Below are 19664 nucleotides of genomic sequence, written 5' to 3' on the forward strand. Positions count from 1 at the left end.
AACATACTTTGTTGCAGATTCCTTCCTTTTGTTATTCTAAAGAAATCATTGTTTGTTCCTCTGTGCTGAGTGGGTCTAATGGGAGTGGTTTCATAATTATCTATCAGCTGTGGCAGCTGCGGGGCTCTAATGAGGAAATCTGCTGGGCCTGCATCCCTTTAGACGTGTTCCTATTGGGAGGATCTCACCAAAAAGGACATTTGTGTTGCAGGGGATGCCAGAAATCTGACTTGTATCTTAGTGCAGACTTCTGGGAAAATTGGGGAGCCAATCACACAAGCAGGAAATGCTGTTTCTGGGGGTGTGGTCAGTATACATTCTGTGTACAGATCACCTCCAGGCGGCCATATTGCATTGCATTTCCAGAAAATTACAACAGCCGCAGATTGAAAAGGAAAGGGAATTTTTAATAACATTCAATTACAATATGATTTGTCTCACAATTTTATATGCTATATTGTTTTTTTCTTTATTTGCTGATTTTTGTTTCCCCCATGTAAGCAACAAATGTCAGAAAAAGGCCCGGTCTTCAAGTGGTTAAACCACCTTTCAAATGCAATTTCCTTTTTTTTTTTTTACTTTTTGTGAATGAAAAGTTATTCCCGCATGCATACAAAAGTGTTTAAAACTGAGCGCTATTTTTAGTTGGCCCAACAAGTGAAAGTGCGTGGTACTCACATGGACTGACGTCTCTATAGCGATTGCGGGTTTTGTTCTCCAGCAGTCTCGCCACTTTGCACGGGAAATCGCTGGCTTCATTTCGGATTTCCTGCAAGACAGAAGGACGGGAAGCAGTTGAGGTCTCCGGTGGCGTTAGGTACCAATGATAAAATAGTTGGACACCCCCCCCCAACCTCTAATCTGCTTTCCTTGGCAGTGAGGGCTTTGCTGGTTTTGGCAGGGCCGTCTCGGAATAGAGATTACATTTAGACAGGAACTATTCGGGGGAGCGGTAGATATTCCAGACAAGGAAGAGAAAGATACTTATCAGCGGATCTACGGGAAAACATTGACGACTTACCGAATAAATGAACCTGCCTTAAAGACGCAGGCTTGGCCTAACGCTGAGAATTACTGATAAATGGGAACCGAGTATCAACAAGCCATCCATTGTACACGTGGGGACAAGTAGATATTAACAGTCAATTGTTTATAATACACCTACTACACAACTGTCATTTATAAACTGCAATTGTTTATATTATAACTACTACACAACTGTCATTTATAAACTGCAATGGTGTATATTATAACTACTACACAACTGTCATTTTTAACCACTTCCGCACTGCTCACTAGAGCTGTACTGCGGCAAAGTGGCTCGATAACATCTGGCGACCTAGTACTACGTCACCAGACATTCCCCTCTCTCGGCAGCGCGTGCGCGCCGCTGGAGGCTCGCTCCCACTGTATTCAGTCACAGCGGGAGTCGGGCCAGGGGAGGAGAGGCGGTGATCACCGCTGCTCTTCCCCGATCGTTGGGGAATCGAGTTTGGAGATCCGTCTGCTGTGGATCTCCTAAGTGACAGACAGTGACAGATTGCAGGATTCAGCATAGCTCAACCTGCGATCTGTCCCTGTGTCACACAACCCCCTCCCCCCACACACGTCAGTAAGCACCAGGCATACATTAACCCCTCCCTCTCCAATAAAATTAACCCCTTCCCTGCCAGTGTAATTTTTACAGTAACAGTGCATATTTATAGCACTGATTACTTCAGTAATGTCACTGGTACCCCCAAAAGTGTCAAAAATGTCAGTCAAGGGTCCGATCTGTCCGCCGCAATGTCGCAGTCCCGCAAAAAAAAAAAAAAAAAAAAAATCGCAGATCGCCGCCATTACTCGTTAAAAAAAAACACCAAAAATGACAGAAATCTTTCCCTTAGTTAGTAAACGCAATAACTTTTGCGCAAACCAATCAAAATACGCTTATTGTGATTTTTTTTTACCAAACATAGGTAGCAGAAAACAAATTGGCCAAAAATTTAAAAAAAATTTGATTTTTACATTTTTTTGGGGGGAATTTCATATAAAAAAAAATGTGAAAAATATTGTTATTTTTTCAAAATAAACACTTTTTTTTTTGTTAATAGCGCAAAAAGTAAAAATCGCACAGGTGATCAAATACCACCAAAAGAAAGCTCTGTTTGTGGGAAAAAAAAGGACGTAAATTTAGTTTGGGTACGGCGTTGCATGACCGCGCAATTGTCCGTTAAAGTCGCACAGTGCTGAATCGCAAAAAGTGGCCCAGACGTAAGACAGCAAAATCCTCCGGTGGTAAAGTGGTTAAACTGCAATGGTGTATATTATACCTACTACCCAACTGTCATTTTAATAAGGCAATAAATACACGTGTTTACTTCCTCCTGAGTGTTTTTGTGCTTTTTGTGCGTTCAGTTTCTTCCCAGCTGAGTAAAGCTTTGAAGATTTGTTCCAGGAATCAGAAAAAGGAAACACATGAAAGCTTTAAAGTGTTTGTAAACCTCAGACATAAAATATGAACAAAGCACATCCCTCTCTAGCATTGGTGCTCAACCTGTGGCCCTCCAGCTGTTGCGGAACTACAACTCCCATGAAGCATTGCCAGGCTGACAGTTACAAGCATGACTCCCATAGGCAGAGGCATGATGAGACTTGTAGTACTACAACAGCTGGAGAGTCACAGGTTGAGCACCCATGCTGTATAGTGTGTGCTGGTCTCATACCAGAGCACTAAGTGTCATTTCTCTCCGCTGTCTCCTTCCTCTGCTATCCGTTCTGACACCAAGAGGTCAAAAGGTGATGGAGCTCCAGTTTTCATCCTTTGATTGACAGCCTCAGCGCTGGGAAAGGGGGGGGGGGGTCCCTTTTCTGTAATCAGCTCTCACTTAGCTATGCTGAATGTAACTTCAGCGCTCCCCACATCCCCTGCTTTCTGAAATATCAGACAAGCTGTATAAATTCTGCACTCTGTATAGAAGAGAAAGCTGCAGATAAACAGGTACAACGTTATGTAGGAGGATTTGTTTCACCTCTGTGTATCACCTAAGCCAGGCATTTCACTTGGTTAATGTAAAGGTGATTTGAATCTCAGACAAAAATTGCCTCAATTCTGCCTGCGACTTCAAAACGCACTGTTAAAATATCAAATCGCACATCAGCATTCTCAGACATGTCACCCAAAATAAGTTTTTTGGGGCGACATGCGTCACGCAAATATTGCACTGTTTTTTTTAGGTGCCATTGAAATGAATGGCCTCTGAACACGCCGATGTGCGATTTGATATTTTGAAATTGCGTTTTTAGTCGCAGCAATTCCACCCGCGATTCAAAATGTGTGAATGGAGCTTGAAAAGACCTAAATTGAATGTTTTTTTTTTCTAGCGGATCTCCTCCCCCTAGTTATTTCCATTGGCTAAAACAAAACGCCTAGATAAAAATCCTGCCGTCTAAATTCTGGATCTGAACGCAGCAAATTGCATGAGTGCTTAACCACTTCCCACCCGCCGTATAGTAAAATGATGGCGGGGGGCGGGGATGCACTCTTGCACTCTCGTTTTGGGACGTCCTCATAGGACGGCGCCACAAAACTGCCGCTCTTGCACGCCCACTGGGGGCGTGTAGCGTGGTGATCGCAGCTGCGACGTGTTCTTAGGACAAGGCACGACCCTGATCTCGGTAAAGAGCCGATCAGGCAGGGCTTCACCCATGTGATCAGCTGTGTCCAATCATAGCTCGTCACATGTAAACAGGGAAGTGCCATTTATCGACTCACACTGACAGAGTGGGTGGCGAGGAGAGCCAATCAGCAACATCTCCTCACAGGGAGATCTGTACAGGTAATCAGAGCACCAATCAGTGCCCATCGGTGACACCAATCAGTGCCCATTAGTAATGTTAGTCAGTGCTGCCTTTCAGTGCCCATGAGTGTCTGCTCATCAGTGCCACCCAACAGTGCCACCTTTCAGTGCCGCCGACTAGTGCTCATCAGTGGCACCTATCAGTGCTGCCTATCTGTGCCGTCCATCACTGTTGCCTATCCTTGCCCACCAGTGCCACCTATCAGTGTCCATCAGTGCCACCTATCAGTGTCCATCAGTGCCACCTATCAGTGTCCATCAGTGACACCTATCAGTGTCCATCAGTGACACCTATTAGTGTCCATCAGTGACACCTATCAGTGTCCATCAGTGACACCTATCAGTGTCCATCAGTGCCACCTATCAGTGTCCATCAGTGACACCTATTAGTGCTCATCACTGCCACCTATCAGTGCTCATCAGTGTCACCTATCAGTGTCCATCAGTGACACCTATCAGTGTCCATCAGTGACACCTATCAGTGCTCATCAGTGCCACCTATTGGTGCCGCCTCATCAGTGACACCAATTAGTGCCCATCAGTGCCGCCACCCATCAGTGTCACCCATAAGTGCTCATCAGTGCCACCTATCAGTGCTCATCAGTGCCACCTGTCAGCGCCTCTCAGTGACACCTTTAGTGCTCATCAGTGCCACCTATCATTGCCCACCAATGCCACCTATCAGTGCTCATCAGTGCCGCCTCGTCAGTGTCACCTATCAGTGCAGCCTATCAGTGCTCATCAGTGCCACCCATAAGTGCTCATCGGTGCCACCTATCAGTGCTCATCAGTGCCACTTGTCAGCGCCTATCAGTGACACCTTTATTGCTCATCAGTGCCACTTATCATTGCCCACCAATGCCACCTATCAGTGCTCATCAGTGAAATTGAAAAATTACTTATTTACAAAATTTACTGACAAGCTAAAAAAAAAAAAATGTATGTTTTTCAAAATTTTTGGTCTTTTTTCATTTTTTTTTTTTAGAAAAAAATAAAAACCCCAGCAGTGATTAAATACCAGCAAAAGAAAGCGCTATTTGTGTGAAAATAAAAATGTCATTTAGGTCCAGTGTTGAATGACTGCGCAATTTTCATTTAAAGTGTGACAGTGCTGAAAGCTGAAAATTGTCCTGGGCAGGAAAGGGGGGAGGGGGGATATAAGTGCCCGGTAGACAAGTGGTTAAATTGTACGCGTTTGATGACAATTTTGGCGCACTTTACTCAAGACGCCGGACGGAGGTGAATTGGGGCTCAGAAAGAGTTAAAGCCGATGAGCAGAGGATGTTTGCGGAAGTAACGGCGAGCTTCTTCCTCCCTTAGGGTGACTCGTGCGTCATTTATGCAAATGGTGACCTGTAAGGGAAGCGTGACGAGGGAAGGATGAGGCCGAAGCAGGAAGATCGGGCAAACCGCAGAGATTCTGCAAAGTGCAATGTCAGCCGATGCATGCCGCTGCCTGCAGGGTCCGCTCAGCGACACGCAGCACTTCACTTCTGTCTGCACTCCGATACATACAAGAAACTATTCTCTATACAATCTGATGGTAGAGCAATTTATACATCATATTACCAAAAGTATTGGGACGCCTTCCCATAGACACACTCCTAAACCTTGTGGACAGCCTTCCCAGAAGAGTTGAAGCTGTTATAGATGCAAAGGGTGGGCCAACTCAATATTGAACCCTACGGACTAAGACTGGGATGCCATTAAAGTTCATGTGTGTGTAAAGGCAGGCGTCCCAATACTTTTGGTAATATAGTGTATGTCTCAATATAACCCATAAAGCTGCGGGGAGCTCCTAATATGCAACTTACATCCAAAACCAAACCCCTGACAATAATTTTCTGAGCTTTGTCCATGCAGGGGAACCCAAGGGAGGACATTCTGCAGGGACTATGGGCTCCCCATGTGACAGCACTGCCGGGTTCCCCCCTCCCCTGTCCCGCCCCCCTGCTCCTGTGGGAATCTGTCAGGACTGTCACTGATGGACTCTGTCCATTCATTTCTGAGGCAAAGTAAGCTGTGTTTGCTATGCTTCAGTTTATGAATGGACAGGAAACGCTGTACAGAGCTATTCCTGTCCATTCATTCTGTACAGAGCTATTCCTGTTCATTCATTCTGTACAGGGCTATTCCTGTTCATTCATTCTGTACAGGGCTATTCCTATTCATTCATTCTGTACAGAGCTATTCCTGTTCATTCATTCTGTACAGGGCTATTCCTGTTCATTCATTCTGTACAGGGCTATTCCTGTTCATTCATTCTGTACAGGGCTATTCCTGTTCATTCATTCTGTACAGAGCTATTCCTGTTTATTCATTCTGTACAGGGCTATTCCTGTTCATTCATTCTGTACAGGGCTATTCCTGTTCATTCATTCTGTACAGGGCTATTCCTGTTCATTCATTCTGTACAGGGCTATTCCTGTTCATTCATTCTGTACAGGGCTATTCCTGTTCATTCATTCTGTACAGGGCTATTCCTGTTCATTCATTCTGTACAGGGCTATTCCTGTCCATTCATTCTGTACAGAGCTATTCCTGTTTATTCATTCTGTACAGGGCTATTCCTGTTCATTCATTCTGTACAGAGCTATTCCTGTCTATTCATTCTGTACAGGGCTATTCCTGTCCATTCATTCTGTACAAAGCTATTCCTGTTCATTCATTCTGTACAGGGCTATTCCTGTTCATTCATTCTGTACAGGGCTATTCCTGTTTATTCATTCTGTAGAGGGCTATTCCTGTTCATTCATTCTGTACAGGGCTATTTCTGTTCATTCATTCTGTACAGGGCTATTCCTGTTTATTCATTCTGTACAGGGCTATTCCTGATCATTCCTTCTGTACAGGGCTATTCCTATTCATGCATTCTGTACAGGGCTATTCCTGTTCATGCATTCTGTACAGGGCTATTCCTGTTTATTCATTCTGTACAGGGCTATTCCTGTTCATTCATTCTGTACAGGGCTATTCCCGTCCATTCATTCTGTACAGGGCTATTCCTGTTCATTCATTCTGTACAGGGCTATTCCTGTTCATTCATTCTGTACAGGGCTATTCCTGTTCATTCATTCTGTACAGGGCTATTCCTGTTCATTCATTCTGTACAGAGCTATTCCTGTTCATTCATTCTGTACAGGGCTATTCCTGTTCATTCATTCTGTACAGGGCTATTCCTGTCCATTCATTCTGTACAGAGCTATTCCTGTTTATTCATTCTGTACAGGGCTATTCCTGTTCATTCTGTAGAGGGCTATTCCTGTTGATTCATTCTGTAGAGGGCTATTCCTGTTCATTCATTCTGTACAGGGCTATTCCTGTTTATTCATTCTGTAGAGGGCTATTCCTGTTCATTCATTCTGTACAGGGCTATTCCTGTTCATTCATTCTGTACAGGGCTATTCCTGTTCATTCATTCTGTACAGGGCTATTCCTGATCATTCATTCTGTACAGGGCTATTCCTGTCTATTCATTCTGTACAGGGCTATTCCTGTTCATTCATTCTGTACAGGGCTATTCCTGTTCATTCCTTCTGTACAGAGCTATTCCTGTTCATTTATTCTGTACAGAGCTATTCCTATTCATGCATTCTGTACAGGGCTATTCCCGTCCATTCATTCTGTACAGGGCTATTCCCGTCCATTCATTCTGTACAGGGCTATTCCTGTTCATTCATTCTGTACAGGGCTATTCCTGTTCATTCATTCTGTACAGGGCTATTCCTGTCCATTCATTCTGTACAGGGCTATTCCTGTTCATTCATTCTGTACAGGGCTATTCCTGATCATTCCTTCTGTACAGAGCTATTCCTGTTCATTTATTCTGTACAGGGCTATTCCTGTTCATGCATTCTGTACAGGGCTATTCCTGTTCATTCATTCTGTACAGGGCTATTCCTATTCATCCATTCTGTACAGAGCTATTCCTGTTCATTCATTCTGTACAGGGCTATTCCTATTCATTCATTCTGTACAGGGCTATTCCTATTCATCCATTCTGTACAGAGCTATTCCTGGTCAAATTATTCTGTACAGGGCTATTCCTGTCCATTCATTCTTTACAGAGCTATTCCTGTTCACTGATCCCTGTCCATTCATTCTGTGCAGCTGAAGTTGCAGAGATGGAGAATGAGGGCTGTGTCCTCAATCTCCTTTCTCTGTCTCCAAGGTTATACATCAGAGGTCTGTTTAGACCCCTGATATTTCGCCAAAGCCCCCCAATGGGGTTCTTAAATAGAATTGTAAAAATAAATAGATATTAATAAATATTGTAGCATGCAATTGTCAGTTAACCACTTCAGTTCCGGAAGGATTACCCCCCCCCCCCCCTTCATAACCAGCCCATTTTTTTTACGATATGGCACTGCGTTACTTTAACTGACAATTGCGCGGTCGTGCAACGCTGTACCCAAGTAAAATTGATGTCCTTTTTTTCCCACAAACAGAGCTTTCTTTTGGTGGTATTTGATGAGATCTGCGGTTTTCAGTTTTTGCGCTATAAACAAAAAAAGACCGATGTTTGAAAAAAAAAAAAAAATAATAATAATAATAATGTTTTTCCTTCTGCTATAAAACATATCCAATAAAAAAATGAAAAAAAAAAAAAAAAATTACATTTCTTCATCAATTTAGGCCAATATGTATTCTGCTACATTTTTTTAATAGAGAAATAATCCCAATAAGCGTATATTGAATGGCTTGTGTAAACCAACTATGGGATATTTTTATTTATAGATTTATGGAATTTTTATTTATTTATTTTTACTAGTAATGGTGGCGATCAGTGGGACTGCGCAGCGGACATATCGGACACTGACACTTTATTGGGGACCAGTGACACCAACACAGTAATCAGTGCTAAAAATATACACTGTCACTGTACTAATGACACTGGCAGGGAAGGGGTTAACATTGGGGGCAATCAAAGGGTCAAATGTGCTCCTAGGGAGTGATTACTAACTGTGGGGGAGGTGCTTGTACTGTGGAAAGGCAGAGATCCATGTTCCTGCTTAGCAGAGTTTAACCATTTCCATACCGCGGGGCGTCATTTGACCTCGTGGACTTTGAGTAGAGATATCTGAATGACGGGTGAAGCTGCAGGTGTCATTCAGATATCTTTTTCAGCCAGCAATTCCCTTCACCGTAAAAATAATTATAGAGGCACTTCAGCCACTTGATTGTTTTTACAGGCGGTGGGAGGGGACCCTGCTCCCGCCACCTTCCGGTGCTTCTACCAGGTGGAGGAAGTTCTCCATAGAGCTGACTGAGGACCAGATGGTCCCCGATCATCTCTATGACTCTTGGAGGCCCGGACGCGATGTACTGACGTCACATCTGGCATCGGCAGACGTAAACCTGTGTTCAGCTGCAAAGCCTGAGTTTTTATTTTTGGATGTTAGGGTTAGAGCTAGGGCTAGGGTTAGAGCTATGGTTAGGGCTAGGGTAGGGCTAGGGTTAGAGTTAGAGCTAGGGTTAGGGCTAGGGTTAGAGTTAGGGTTAGGGCTAGGGTTAGAGTTAGGGCTAGGGTTAGAGTTAGGGCTAGGGTTAGAGTTAGGGCTAGGGTTAGAGTTAGGGCTAGGGTTAGAGTTAGGGCTAGGGTTAGAGTTAGGGCTAGGGTTAGGGCTAGGGTTAGAGTTAGGGCTAGGGTTAGAGTTAGGGATAAGGTTAGGGTTAGGGATAAGGTTAGGGTTAGAGCTAGGGTTAGAGCTAGGGTTAGAGCTAGGGTTAGAGCTAGGGCTAGGGCTAGGGTTAGAGTTAGGGCTAGGGTTAGGGCTAGGGCTAGGGTTAGAGTTAGGGCTAGGGTTAGAGTTAGGGCTAGGGTTAGAGTTAAGGCTAGGGTTAGAGTTAGGGCTAGGGTTAGAGTTAGGGCTAGGGTTAGAGTTAGGGCTAGGGTTAGAGTTAGGGCTAGGGTTAGAGTTAGGGCTAGGGTTAGAGTTAGGGCTAGGGTTAGAGTTAGGGCTAGGGTTAGAGTTAGGGCTAGGGTTAGAGTTAGGGCTAGGGTTAGAGTTAGGGCTAGGGTTAGAGTTAGGGCTAGGGTTAGAGTTAGGGCTAGGGTTAGAGTTAGGGCTAGGGTTAGAGTTAGGGCTAGGGTTAGAGTTAGGGCTAGGGTTAGAGTTAGGGCTAGGGTTAGAGTTAGGGCTAGGGTTAGAGCTAGGATTAGAGCTAGGGTTAGAGCTAGGGCTAGGGTTAGAGCTAGGGCTAGGGTTAGGGCTAGGGTTAGAGTTAGGGCTAGGGTTAGAGTTAGGGCTAGGGTTAGAGTTAGGGCTAGGGTTAGAGTTAGGGCTAGGGTTAGAGTTAGGGCTAGGGTTAGAGTTAGGGCTAGGGTTAGAGTTAGGGCTAGGGTTAGAGTTAGAGCTAGAGCTAGGGTTAGAGCTAGAGCTAGGGTTAGAGCTAGGGTCAGAGTTAGGGTTAGAGCTAGGGTTAGGGCTAGGGTCAGAGCTAGGGTTAGAGTTAGGGTTAGGGTTAGAGCTAGGGTTAGGGTTAGACAGGGGAGACACAGGAGAGGGTTTTGACTCAGGAAATGGGCCATTGACCCACCCCAAAGGTGAAAAGTCAGGAGGTGTGACCTCAGAGGTCAAAGGTCACAGCTCCACCTACTGATGGAGACAGCTGGTTGTGCTGGTGGGCGCTTCTCGCCCGCGTGCTCCACCTAGTGTTGGACCCAGGAAGTAGGCGTGGACACAGGAGGTGGGGGTCTATAAATAAGAGGACCTGTCATGCCCTATTCCTATTACAAGGGATGTTTACATTCCTTGTAATTGAAAAAAGGGGAAAAACAATTAAAGGGAAGGGTTTAAAATAAAATTAAAATAAAATACACAATAAAAAAAAAAAAAAATGAAAGCGCCCCTGTCCCCTTGTGCTTGCATGCAGAAGCGAGCGCATATGTAGGTCGTAAACTACGTTAAAACCAGACGTGAGGTATCATCGCAAAGTTAGAGCGAGAGCAATAATTCTAGTATAAGGGCTCTTCTGTAACTCTGAACTGGTAACCAGTAAAAATTTTCAGTGTCGTCTATGGAGATTTTTAAGTACTGAAGTTTGGCACCATTCCACGAGTGTGCGCAATTTTAAAGCGTGACATGCTGGGTATCTATTTTCTCAGTGTAACATCATCTTTCACATTATATTAAAAAAACATAGGATAACTTTACTGTTTTTTTTTTTTATTCATGAAAGTGTATTTTTCCCCAAAAAAATTGCGTTTGAAAAATTGCTGCGCAAACACCGTGTGAAATTCGCAGGACCGCCATTTTATTCCCTAGAGTTTCTGCTAAAAATTTTATATACATATATATATACATATATATATAGATATATATATATATATATATATATATATATATAAATTGCTGCGCAAATACCATGTGACATAAAAAATTCAAAGGACCGCCATATTATTCCCTAGGGTCTCTGCTAAATATATATATATATATATATAAATAATAAAAAAAATTATATATATATAATGTTTGGGGGTTCTGTGTAATTTTCTAGCAAAAATAATAATTTTTTTTTACATGTAGGAGAGGAATGGCAGACTTCGCGCAGTATGGGGGCGGTTAATAGCAATTGTTGGTAACATAGTCCTCAGGCCGGCCATGAAGTGCAGCCATCTTTCCTTTCTAAACCAGCATTCTATCTTTATTAAAGCCCAGTTGTCCGGCCAACAGCAGCGATCTGCAAACATGGCTCATTACCAATACAGAACAAACACTAAACCAAGTCTGTACAGGCCGGCCATGCACACTGCAGCTCACAGCAGAGAAGTCCACAGATCGTTGTTGTCTGTTTTTAGTCCCAACATCTGAAAAAAGTGCAGAAAGTATGGTGGGGGTGGGGGAGGACAAGATCCAACATGTTAGTGTAGGCCAGTCATCATCGGACACCATGGAATGTAGAAAATGTCCCAAAAATCCTCCATTAAGTAGCTATGAACGGTTCAGTCATGTCAGATATGCAGGAAATAATAGTAAAGAATACATTACTAGTATGATAGAAAATCCCAGAATGTTTACATGTGAGGAGATGTGTATTTATGTCACCTCCCACAGCAATGACACACTGACATGTGGGGGTCCCAGAACAATGACACACTGACATGTGGGGGTCCCAGAACAATGACACACTGACACTTGGGGGTCCAGAACAATGACACACTGACACTTGGGGGTCCAGAACAATGACACACTGACACTTGGGGGTCCAGAACAATGACACACTGACACTTGGGGGTCCAGAACAATGACACACTGACACTTGGGGGTCGATGAACAATGACACACTGACACCTGGGGGTCGATGAACAATGACACACTGACACTTGGGGGTCCCAGAACAATGACACACTGACACTTGGGGGTCCAGAACAATGACACACTGACACTTGGGGGTCCAGAACAATGACACACTGACACTTGGGGGTCCCACAGCAATGACACACTGACACTTGGGGGCGGGGTCCAGAACAATGACACACTGACACCTGGGGGTCGATGAACAATGACACACTGACACTTGGGGGTCCATGAACAATGACACACTGACACATGGAGGTCCCAGAACAATGACACACTGACACTTGAGGGTCCCAGAACAATGACACACTGACACATGGAGGTCACAGAACAATGACACACTGACACTTGGGGGTCCCAGAACAATGACACACTGACACTTGGGGGTCCTAGAACAATGACACACTGACACATGGAGGTCCCAGAACAATGACACACTGACACTTGGGGGTCACGGAACAATGACACACTGACACTTGGGGATCACAGAACAATGACACTGACACTTGGGGGTCCCAGAACAATGACACTGACACTTGGGGGTCCCAGAACAATGACACACTGACACTTGGGGATCACAGAACAATGAAACACTGACACATGGAGGTCCCAGAACAATTACACACTGACACATGGAGGTCCCAGAACAATGACACACTGACACTTGGGGGTCCCAGAACAAATAAACGTTGACACTTTAGGGATCCTGATGAAGGACACCCTGACCCTTGGAGTTCCAGAACCTGTAGGCCCCAAACTTGCCCACAGAGGGTCAATTTCCTGTAGGTTGAACATCTGATACAGCAACTAGACATTGCATGGTAACAAGGCCTCCCAACTACGTGCAGAGCTTCAGGTTGTGCCGAATATCTACTGAAGACGAGTAGAAGCAGCGACACACAAGACGAGTCCTGTAATCACCCCTCTTCCAAGGAAATCGCTTTTCATTCCATTCATCCACTCTGCTTCTAACCCCCCCCCCCACCCCCCGCCTGTAAGCATTTCCAATGAAAGAGATAAAAAAGAAAAGTTGCCCAAAGCCTCTATGAATTCTAGGGGAAAAAAAAAATCAAATGACTCCAAACCCTCAACATTTCCAGGGAAAGAGAGAAAAAAAAGAAGTCAACGATCTTTATCATGTTAGAACAAAGCAAACACTGTCCGCCGGGCCCATCTGCTACTCTACAGGGCAATGCCGTACATCAACCCTTCATCTTATCTGGGCTATTTGTACAGGCTCATGAAGTAATAATAATAGATAGGTGGCCCTCATTTATGAAGCTGGCCCTGTTCAGGTGCAGATCCCCCCCCCCCCCCCCAATACTTTGCATAAAGAAACGCAGATAAAGATTCGCTTTAGTCCCGGTGCACACATATGCATCGTCAGACATGGCATGTGATTCGGAGCGCACTTCTCTGCCCATTGCGAATTCAGCCATACAGATTGTATGGCTGAATTTGCATCGCATTCGTACCAGTCGCACAGGACTCTTTTTTGTTTTACACCAGAATCGGATCACACCTATGCAATCTGATTCATGTCCGAACTGACAGTTGGCATTGCGATATGCAAACTGATCTGGGGGTGTAGTTAACTTTGTATTGACACCCCCAGCGATTTGCATATGCAGTGTGAACTGCCTGCGAGTTGAGTGCGATGCGGGAACCCCGCAAGTGGATTCGCAGAATTCCCACATCACAAATGTGTGAACCGGCACGATTTACTGCCGAATTCGATACGCCAAAGCAAAAGCCGCAGTAACAACAGCAGTAAACCAATGCATAGCACTAGTGATCGACCGATATCGGTTTTTCGTTGCTGATACAGATATTTTGGCCATTGCATATCGGTATCAGCTGATATTTTCATACATTTAATTATTTTTTATTTTTATCACAGGTACTATTGTGGAGGGATCTGGGGGGTTTAAAAGACCCCAAACCCCTCCTCTGCACTTAAATGCATTCAAAACACCAAGTTTGGCTGTTTTGAATGCTGTAATTTTTTTTTAATCTGGCGCCGAGTACCCGGAAGTGATATCATGACATGTTTTTACATAGAGACCCAAACAGAGCCGAATGCGGCTTTGTTTGGGTCTTTGGCGGCAGTGCAGGCTGGTTACCCGGTTCTCCCGGTGGGACGGGAGACCCGGGCGAGCCGCGGGAGGGGACGTCCCCTCCCGCTCCTTGTAATGACAGCCGAGCGGCTTCTCAGTGACTGATAACAGAGGAACGACTCACCAGAGAGAAACGACACTTAGAGCTTTGGAGAAAGACAGGTAAACACTACAGATATGTGTGCTTTGTTCAGATTTCATGACTGAGGTTTACTACTATTTCTAATCCCTATTAGGTCTAGCGGTGGAGGGATAAGCTAACTGTGAGACTTACCTTATTCTTCGCTTCTTTGTGATGTAGGAGCGCCGAACCTTACGGAGGCGCGTTATAGCGCAATGAGCACTTTACGATCCTAGAGGCTGCTCACCAGCAACTGTGGGGTCTAGCTGGACCCCCAGAGGATTTTTTTTAAGTTTTGAAAGGATGGGAGGGCCACACCAACTTGTATAGAAGTTTTCTCCCCTCCCCCTTCATCAGGGCTAAAAACCAGATGATGAAGGCACTTGGATTTGCTTCAGCAAGCATTGCTTGCTTAAAAAAAAATAAAATAAAAAAAAGATCCATTATTCTGCAGCAGGCCATTTATAATGCTAGCTAAAACACACCAGTAAAAAGTACTTACCTTAGACCCCAGTCACCATGCACATCCCGGAGGTGAGGGTTACGTCACGAAACCCTTCCCATAGATGGACTGACTCTTGGTTGGTTTAGCAGGGAGCGGCTAACTACTGAAGACGATCCATCAACTGACTTCAGAACAACCAGCCTGTCTGATTTTGTGCATGCGATCATTGCACGGTGTCTACAGTCCCCAGCAGTAATCAGTGTGTTCTGGGGGCTAGGAAAGCTCCCCACCCGGAAGAACACAATATTGTTGCGGGAGAGATTTCCCCATCAACACTGACTGTGTTGATGGGGAAATCGTACGAATTTCTTTCCATCATCTATAGCTTGCTTTAGACTCTTCATGGCTTCCTAGGAAAGTAAAAAATCGGATTCCTGCGAGAAAAAAAGCGCTCTTGCACAACGCATCATCCCAGGATCCTGTGGGATGGTCCAGTGACATCACCCAAACTCAAAGGTAAGTTCCTTTTTAACCACTTGCCCCCTAGAAGATTTACACCCCCTTCATTACCAAGCCATTTTTTGCGAAATGGCGCTGCGTTACTTTAGCTGACAATTGCGCGGTCGTGTGCCGCTGTACCCAAATAAAATGTAACTATTTTACCCCAAAAATAAAGCTTTCTTTTGGTGGCATTTGATCCCCTCTGCGGTTTAAATTTTTTGTGCTTCAAACATAAAAAGTAATTTTTTTCCGCCAAAAATAAAGCTTTCTTTCGGTGGTATTTGATCCCCTCTACGGTTTAAAATTTTTGTGCTTCAAACAAAAAAAGAGCGACAATTTTGAAAAAAACAATATTTTTTACTTTCTTCTATAAAAACCCTCCAATAAAATGTAAAAAAATCGAATTTCTTCATCAATTTAGGCCAATACGTATTCTGCTACATATTTTTGGTTAAAAAAAAAATCCCCCCTGTTGAAGAAAGCTCAAGATCAGAGCCACCGAAAAAGAGCGAGGATGAAACCCTAGAGACTTACACCACGCAATGTACGTCTTCCACATCTTCCAGTGCACCACATCAGCGTACCAAGCCTGGGAAGTCCAGTTTGGGCACCAGATCAGCGTACCAAGCCCGGGGATGCCAGATTGGGGCCACTAAGATGACCAGGATCCCTTCTGCCTCAATCCTGCGTAGAAGTCTTGGCAGAAGCTTGAGAAGAGGGAAGGCGTGAATGAGATGATACTGACCTCATGGGGCCACCAGCGCGTCTGTGGCATCTGCCAGAGGATCCAGTGACCAAGCCACAAACCTCCGCACCTTTCTGTTGAACCGAGACGTCAACAGATCCACCTCGGGGATGCCCCACCGGAGATACAATTGATGAAACAACTCCAGATGAAGGGACCACTGCCCTTGGTCCAAAGCCTGCTGACTGAGGTAATCCAACTGGCAGTTTTCCACCTCAGGAATGTGTACAGCGGAGAGGACTGGAAGTCTGGAACGAAACGTTCTGCCCACCTAAGAATGCCAGCTACTTCCAGAGCCGCCAGGACACTTCTTGTACCCCCCTGGTGATTGACATAAGCCACGGCCGTGGCATTGTCCGATTGAATGCACACTGGACATCCCTGAAGACGATCCATTCAATTTTCCAGGCACAGTCTGATCGCTCGGTAGTCTGGACTCTTCCAGTGTCCAGATACTTTGAGTGTCCAGACCCCCTGAGCAGAATTTTTGCTGAGGACACCTCCCTACCTGGACAGGGTGAACGAGAACGAAGCCACCATATCAGGGACTCTTTCGTTCCACGGCTCAGCCGGATCTGCTTGTTCAGAGACTGCGGATTCTTGTCCTATTGGCCCAGAATCTCCCTTTGAAGGGACCTTGTATGGAACTGTGCAAATGGAACCGCCTCGAAGGTAGACACCATCAGGCCCAACACCTGCATGCAAGCCCAGGGGGATGACCATCTGCTGGACAGCAGGAGATGAATTGCAGCCTGCAGTTTCTGTAGTTTGTCCAGGGGAAGGAACACTCTTGCTAAGGCTGAGTCCAGAGTCAGACCCAGATAGTCCAGCTTTGTGGACAGAACCAGAGCAGACTTTTGAAAATTCAGAATCCAGCCGAACTCCCTCAGAGTTCGCATAATGATCTCCAGGTTTCCCACCAGAGCAGGAGGAGACTCAGCTCGGAGAAGGTCATCCAAGTAGCCCAGTTCCATGATCCCCCACTGGCGTAACAATGCTAGCACCAGGACTAACACTTCTGTGAAGACCCGAGGTGCAGAGGCGAGACCAAAGGGTAACGGCACAAACTGATAATGCTCCTCTCCCACGGCAAAGCAGAAGCAGCGCTGGTGACCGGCACATGTTGGAGTGTGAAAGTAAGCGTTCTTGATGTCGATAGAGGCCAGAAAATCCCCCCTGATGCAGGGATGCCACCACCATGCAAATGGACTCCATTCTGAACTTCTGCAGCCACACAAAGCAGTTCAGCGCCTTGAGGTCCAGAATTGGATGCACTTTGCCTTCCTTCCTGGGAACTGTAAACAGGTTTGAGTTATACCCCTGAAAAAGTTCTGATGTCGGAACCGGGACAATCACCCCTTGAAGTAACAGGTCTTGCACCGCCTAAAAAAGACCCTGTAAGCATCCTGGGGACAGGCGCAAATTGGAAGGAAAGAACCTTTCCGGAGTGTAAGAACAAAACTCAATCTTGTAGCCGGCGTGTATGACTTAGTGGACCCACTTGTCTTGTACCAGGGAAGTCCAAACGTCCGGAATCCTGCGAAGACATCCCCCCACCCTGATATGGGTGAGGGCGCACCTTTATGATGAAGGAGTCTTGTTGGAGGGTCTTGAGAAGCCCGCTCCTGACTTGCCAGACCAAGTTCCCTTGGATCCACCAGAGGAGGACCTGAAAGGCTTTGATCCCTTGTCAGTCGCCCAAGGGACGAAAAAACCTCTAATGAACCAAGAAGGATGGCCCACATCTACGACGAGGGTCCCTGCCCTTACTAGCCTGTAAAGAAAGGTACTCCCCCCACCCATGAGACCCTTAATGACGTCATCCAGGCTAGCTCCAAACAGGCGATATCCTTGAAGGAAGATCAGTCAAGGCCTTCTTAGAAGTCTGGTCCGCAGACCAGCATTTGAGCCAAACAATACGCTGAAGGACCACTGCTGAAACAGAGAATAGAGCTGCACGATTGATCGTTAAAAAAATCGCCATCTTGATCCACCCCCCCACGATCTTAGGAGGAGGCGTCTAAACCCAGAAGAGCCAGCAGGCCTCTTGATGATGTCACAAGCAGCATGGCGACGTGGGATTAAGCAGTGGCAGAAGACAAGAGGATCTCAGGGGGCTGGATCCTCGGGTGTGTGAGAATCTAAAATGTGAACAACACACAGTCAAGTAAGTGGGGGTAAAAAAAAAAAAAAAAAAAGAAAAGCGGGGGTGGATGAAGATCTGCTTTAACCGTTTCCGGACCGCTTGCCGCAGTTTTACTGCGGCAGGGCGGCACTCCTGCACGAACCGACGTAGGTATAAGTCGGTCGCGAGCCTGCAGCTTTTTAACTTTTTAACTTCTCCTCTAATCGCATTGTATGCCCTCGAGTCCTCATGCAATCCCTTCGACTGAATAGCTGTTTTTCTATGCCGAGATCACCATTGAGATATTTATAAATTGCTATCATGTCCCCTCTCAGGCGTCTCTTCTCCAGGGAGAATAAATCAAGCGATTGCAGACGATCTTCATAATTAAGGTCCTCCAATCCCCTAATTAGTTTAGTTGCCCTTCTCTGGACTCTCTCCAGCTCCAACACATCCCTCCTGAGGACCGGCGACCAGAACTGGACAGAATACTCCAGATGCGGTCGGACCAGAGTTTTATAAAGTGGAAGGATTATAGTCTTATCTCTGGAATACATCCCTTTCTTTATGCATGCTAATATTCTGCTGGCTTTGGCAGCTGCCGCTTGACATTGGGGAGTATACTACAGCTTTAAGACAGCATGTCCTCAATTCTTACAGAACTGTTCTCTGCTCACTGTCAAAAAAAAAAAAAAAGAGCCTGGGGCAAATGATTTGCCCACTCTGGGGATAGAAGAGGATGAGTTAGACCTCTGTGCCTGTGTATACGGTGCTCCCACATTTGGGGGGTTCCCCAGGCACAAAGATCTAGCAAAGCCTGCAGCTATTTCATGGCCTCCAATCTAAGGTAATGGTGTCAGCAAGCTGTAAATATCGGCTTACTGGCCCTTTAACAGTGCGGATGGTTACTGGAAGTCATCTGGAAACCACAACACGAGAGGGGAGGCGGCATTGTCTTCCTGGAAAGCAGATCGCTCAGATTACCATCTATTACTGAGCAGATGGTGACAGCAAACCCCGCCCCTTGCTGCTGGACCGCCATCCATCAACGTACACATCAATGGCATCAATACACAGGGGATCCAGCATCAGATGTAGGTTTATATTATGTGTAACATGCTAAGTAATGTCTACCCCCTCCAGGTATTCATTCCCTCTCACAGAGAGCACAGGACTTCCCCTGATTTTTTCTCTCCAGAAGGACGGCACCATCTTTGTTCAGGCACCATCCAAGGTCACCATCTACTTCCTGGACTGAGATGACACAATCATGTAAATCCTGGCTGTGGTTTACAAAAGTCTGACACAGATCAGCCCCCTGCTGCAGCCTCTTACCCTGTGACTTGCCACAGAGTTACAATGAGCAGTCTGATCACTGGGGGAGGGGAGACTGAGGAAATCCCTCCTCCTCCTTCTACAAAGTCACAATGTACAGTCTGATCACTGGGGGAGGGGAGACTGAGGAAATGCT

The 19664-nt window shown here is 45.6% G+C and overlaps 2 protein-coding genes across 2 annotated transcripts in view; both read right to left on the reverse strand.

Annotated features, from left to right (window-relative positions):
- Positions 1 to 19664, reverse strand: part of BCAS4 (breast carcinoma amplified sequence 4) — a 1047728-nt gene that overhangs the window by 828958 nt on the left and 199106 nt on the right. The gene's annotated exons all lie outside the window — the stretch shown is intronic.
- The window catches only part of PTPN1 (protein tyrosine phosphatase non-receptor type 1), a 171031-nt gene that overhangs the window by 46363 nt on the left and 105004 nt on the right, over positions 1 to 19664 (reverse strand). Inside the window, exon 2 of the mRNA XM_082272203.1 lies at positions 679 to 769. Coding sequence (XP_082128329.1) covers positions 679 to 769 — 91 coding nt within the window. The remainder of the gene's footprint in view (positions 1 to 678; positions 770 to 19664) is intronic.

The sequence above is a fragment of the Pelophylax lessonae genome, assembly GCF_965119305.1.
Source record: "Pelophylax lessonae genome assembly, chromosome: 11".
NCBI classification, from domain to species: Eukaryota; Metazoa; Chordata; class Amphibia; order Anura; family Ranidae; genus Pelophylax; species Pelophylax lessonae.